The sequence below is a fragment of the Amphimedon queenslandica genome, unplaced genomic scaffold (assembly GCF_000090795.2).
Source record: "Amphimedon queenslandica unplaced genomic scaffold, v1.1 AMPQUscaffold_12905, whole genome shotgun sequence".
Classification (NCBI taxonomy): domain Eukaryota; kingdom Metazoa; phylum Porifera; class Demospongiae; order Haplosclerida; family Niphatidae; genus Amphimedon; species Amphimedon queenslandica.
The window spans coordinates 49,187-50,525 of record NW_003546859.1 but is presented as its reverse complement, the minus strand read 5'-3'; the positions used below and the strand labels follow the sequence as shown (position 1 = coordinate 50,525).

The 1,339-nt window shown below is 39.3% G+C and overlaps 2 protein-coding genes across 2 annotated transcripts in view; one reads left to right on the top strand and one right to left on the bottom strand.

Moving 5' to 3' along the window:
• LOC109586299 (uncharacterized) overlaps positions 1 to 802 on the bottom strand; it is a 2,057-nt gene extending 1,255 nt beyond the window's left edge. The window contains exons 1-6 of the mRNA XM_020002479.1: positions 739 to 802; positions 634 to 676; positions 488 to 585; positions 312 to 423; positions 129 to 218; positions 5 to 38 (exon numbers count right to left, since the gene is read on the bottom strand). Of these exons, the coding sequence (XP_019858038.1) occupies positions 5 to 38; positions 129 to 218; positions 312 to 423; positions 488 to 585; positions 634 to 676; positions 739 to 768 (407 nt within the window). The 5' untranslated portion in view covers positions 769 to 802. The remainder of the gene's footprint in view (positions 1 to 4; positions 39 to 128; positions 219 to 311; positions 424 to 487; positions 586 to 633; positions 677 to 738) is intronic.
• Positions 803 to 882: 80 nt separating this feature from the next.
• LOC100641652 (silicatein-like) overlaps positions 883 to 1,339 on the top strand; it is a 1,056-nt gene continuing 599 nt past the window's right edge. The window contains exon 1 of the mRNA XM_011408636.2: positions 883 to 1,332. Within this exon, the coding sequence (XP_011406938.1) occupies positions 976 to 1,332 (357 nt within the window). The 5' untranslated portion in view covers positions 883 to 975. The remainder of the gene's footprint in view (positions 1,333 to 1,339) is intronic.

Below are 1,339 nucleotides of genomic sequence, written 5' to 3'. Positions count from 1 at the left end.
TAGCTGCTGAAATATATCTTTCATTAATGCCTTCATACCTTTAACAGTAAAAGAATAACTAGTCACTTTACAGTGTATCATAATGTCAATTAATGAATACGTCTCCTTCTCTTATCCACAGTCCCTACTTGAATAAACTTGTACGTTGACAATGATAGAAGTTATTGGGGATAGAGACTCCTTCAGTTTATCAAACAGATTAACGGACACATCAAAACCTAAGAATATTAAAATGGAGGAGTATAATAATACATCAAACTAATAAAGAGAAGACATATCAACAGATTAAAAGGAGGCGTGACATACTGTACCTCCATTGAAGACACATGCTGGTATTCTTGGTAAGACCAAGTCTTGTCTCACTGAACTAACGTAATCTTTAATATCATTGTGGTAGCCATCTTCAAACTCTTTCATAAGGTCCTATACATCAAGTATTGATCAGAGGCTCCAACACATTCATGACAATATGAAGGAATAATCTCACATCTATCTTTCCTTCGATTTGCGCCAAACACTTTTGGTATTTCTGGCATCGTCTCTGAGCCTCTTTCTCAGTCTCACTTGGATGCTTAGTGAAACTGACTAAAAATATTATTAATGATTATTAATTATTAAAAAATATTTTAATACTTGATGATTGCTGAACCTTCATTGGTGCAACAGCTAAACATCCCTAGTAATTATTATGATTGATAATAATTATTATTATTGCCAGTATAATTAAAATCTATTCACTTTAGTAAGTGAAAGTCCTTCCAGCTCCATGACACCACACCCTCTTCTATTTAATCTATTATTAATATCACGTGGCATCACGTGGGCTGAATGAGCATTTTTCCCGCGCGCTCACATGACCAAAAGGTCAAATGCGAACAATACAAATTAAGCAAAAATATTGGAAGATTTACACGCAGCACTCTCTCTTTGTCGAACCAGTCGTCCAACCTTCTCTTTTGATTCTCTCTTACAATCATGAAGTATCTTATTGCACTTGCTGCCCTCATAGTCTGTGCCACAGCATTTGAATACACAGCTGAATGGGAGCTATGGAAACGAACCAACGGAAAGGACTACTCCAGCGACAAGGAAGAGCTCTACCGTCAAACCATCTGGGAGGCGAACAAGAAGATAGTCCTCGAGCATAATGCAAACGCTGACAAGTGGGGCTGGACTCTTGAGATGAACGCATTCGCTGATCTAGAGTCCTCCGAGTTTGCTGCAATGTACAACGGCTACAGGCGGTCCGCCAGGAAGAGCAACGCCACCAGGTACCATGTACCCACTGGTAATGCTCTACCCGACACTGTGGACTGGAGGACAAAGGGAGCAGTGACTC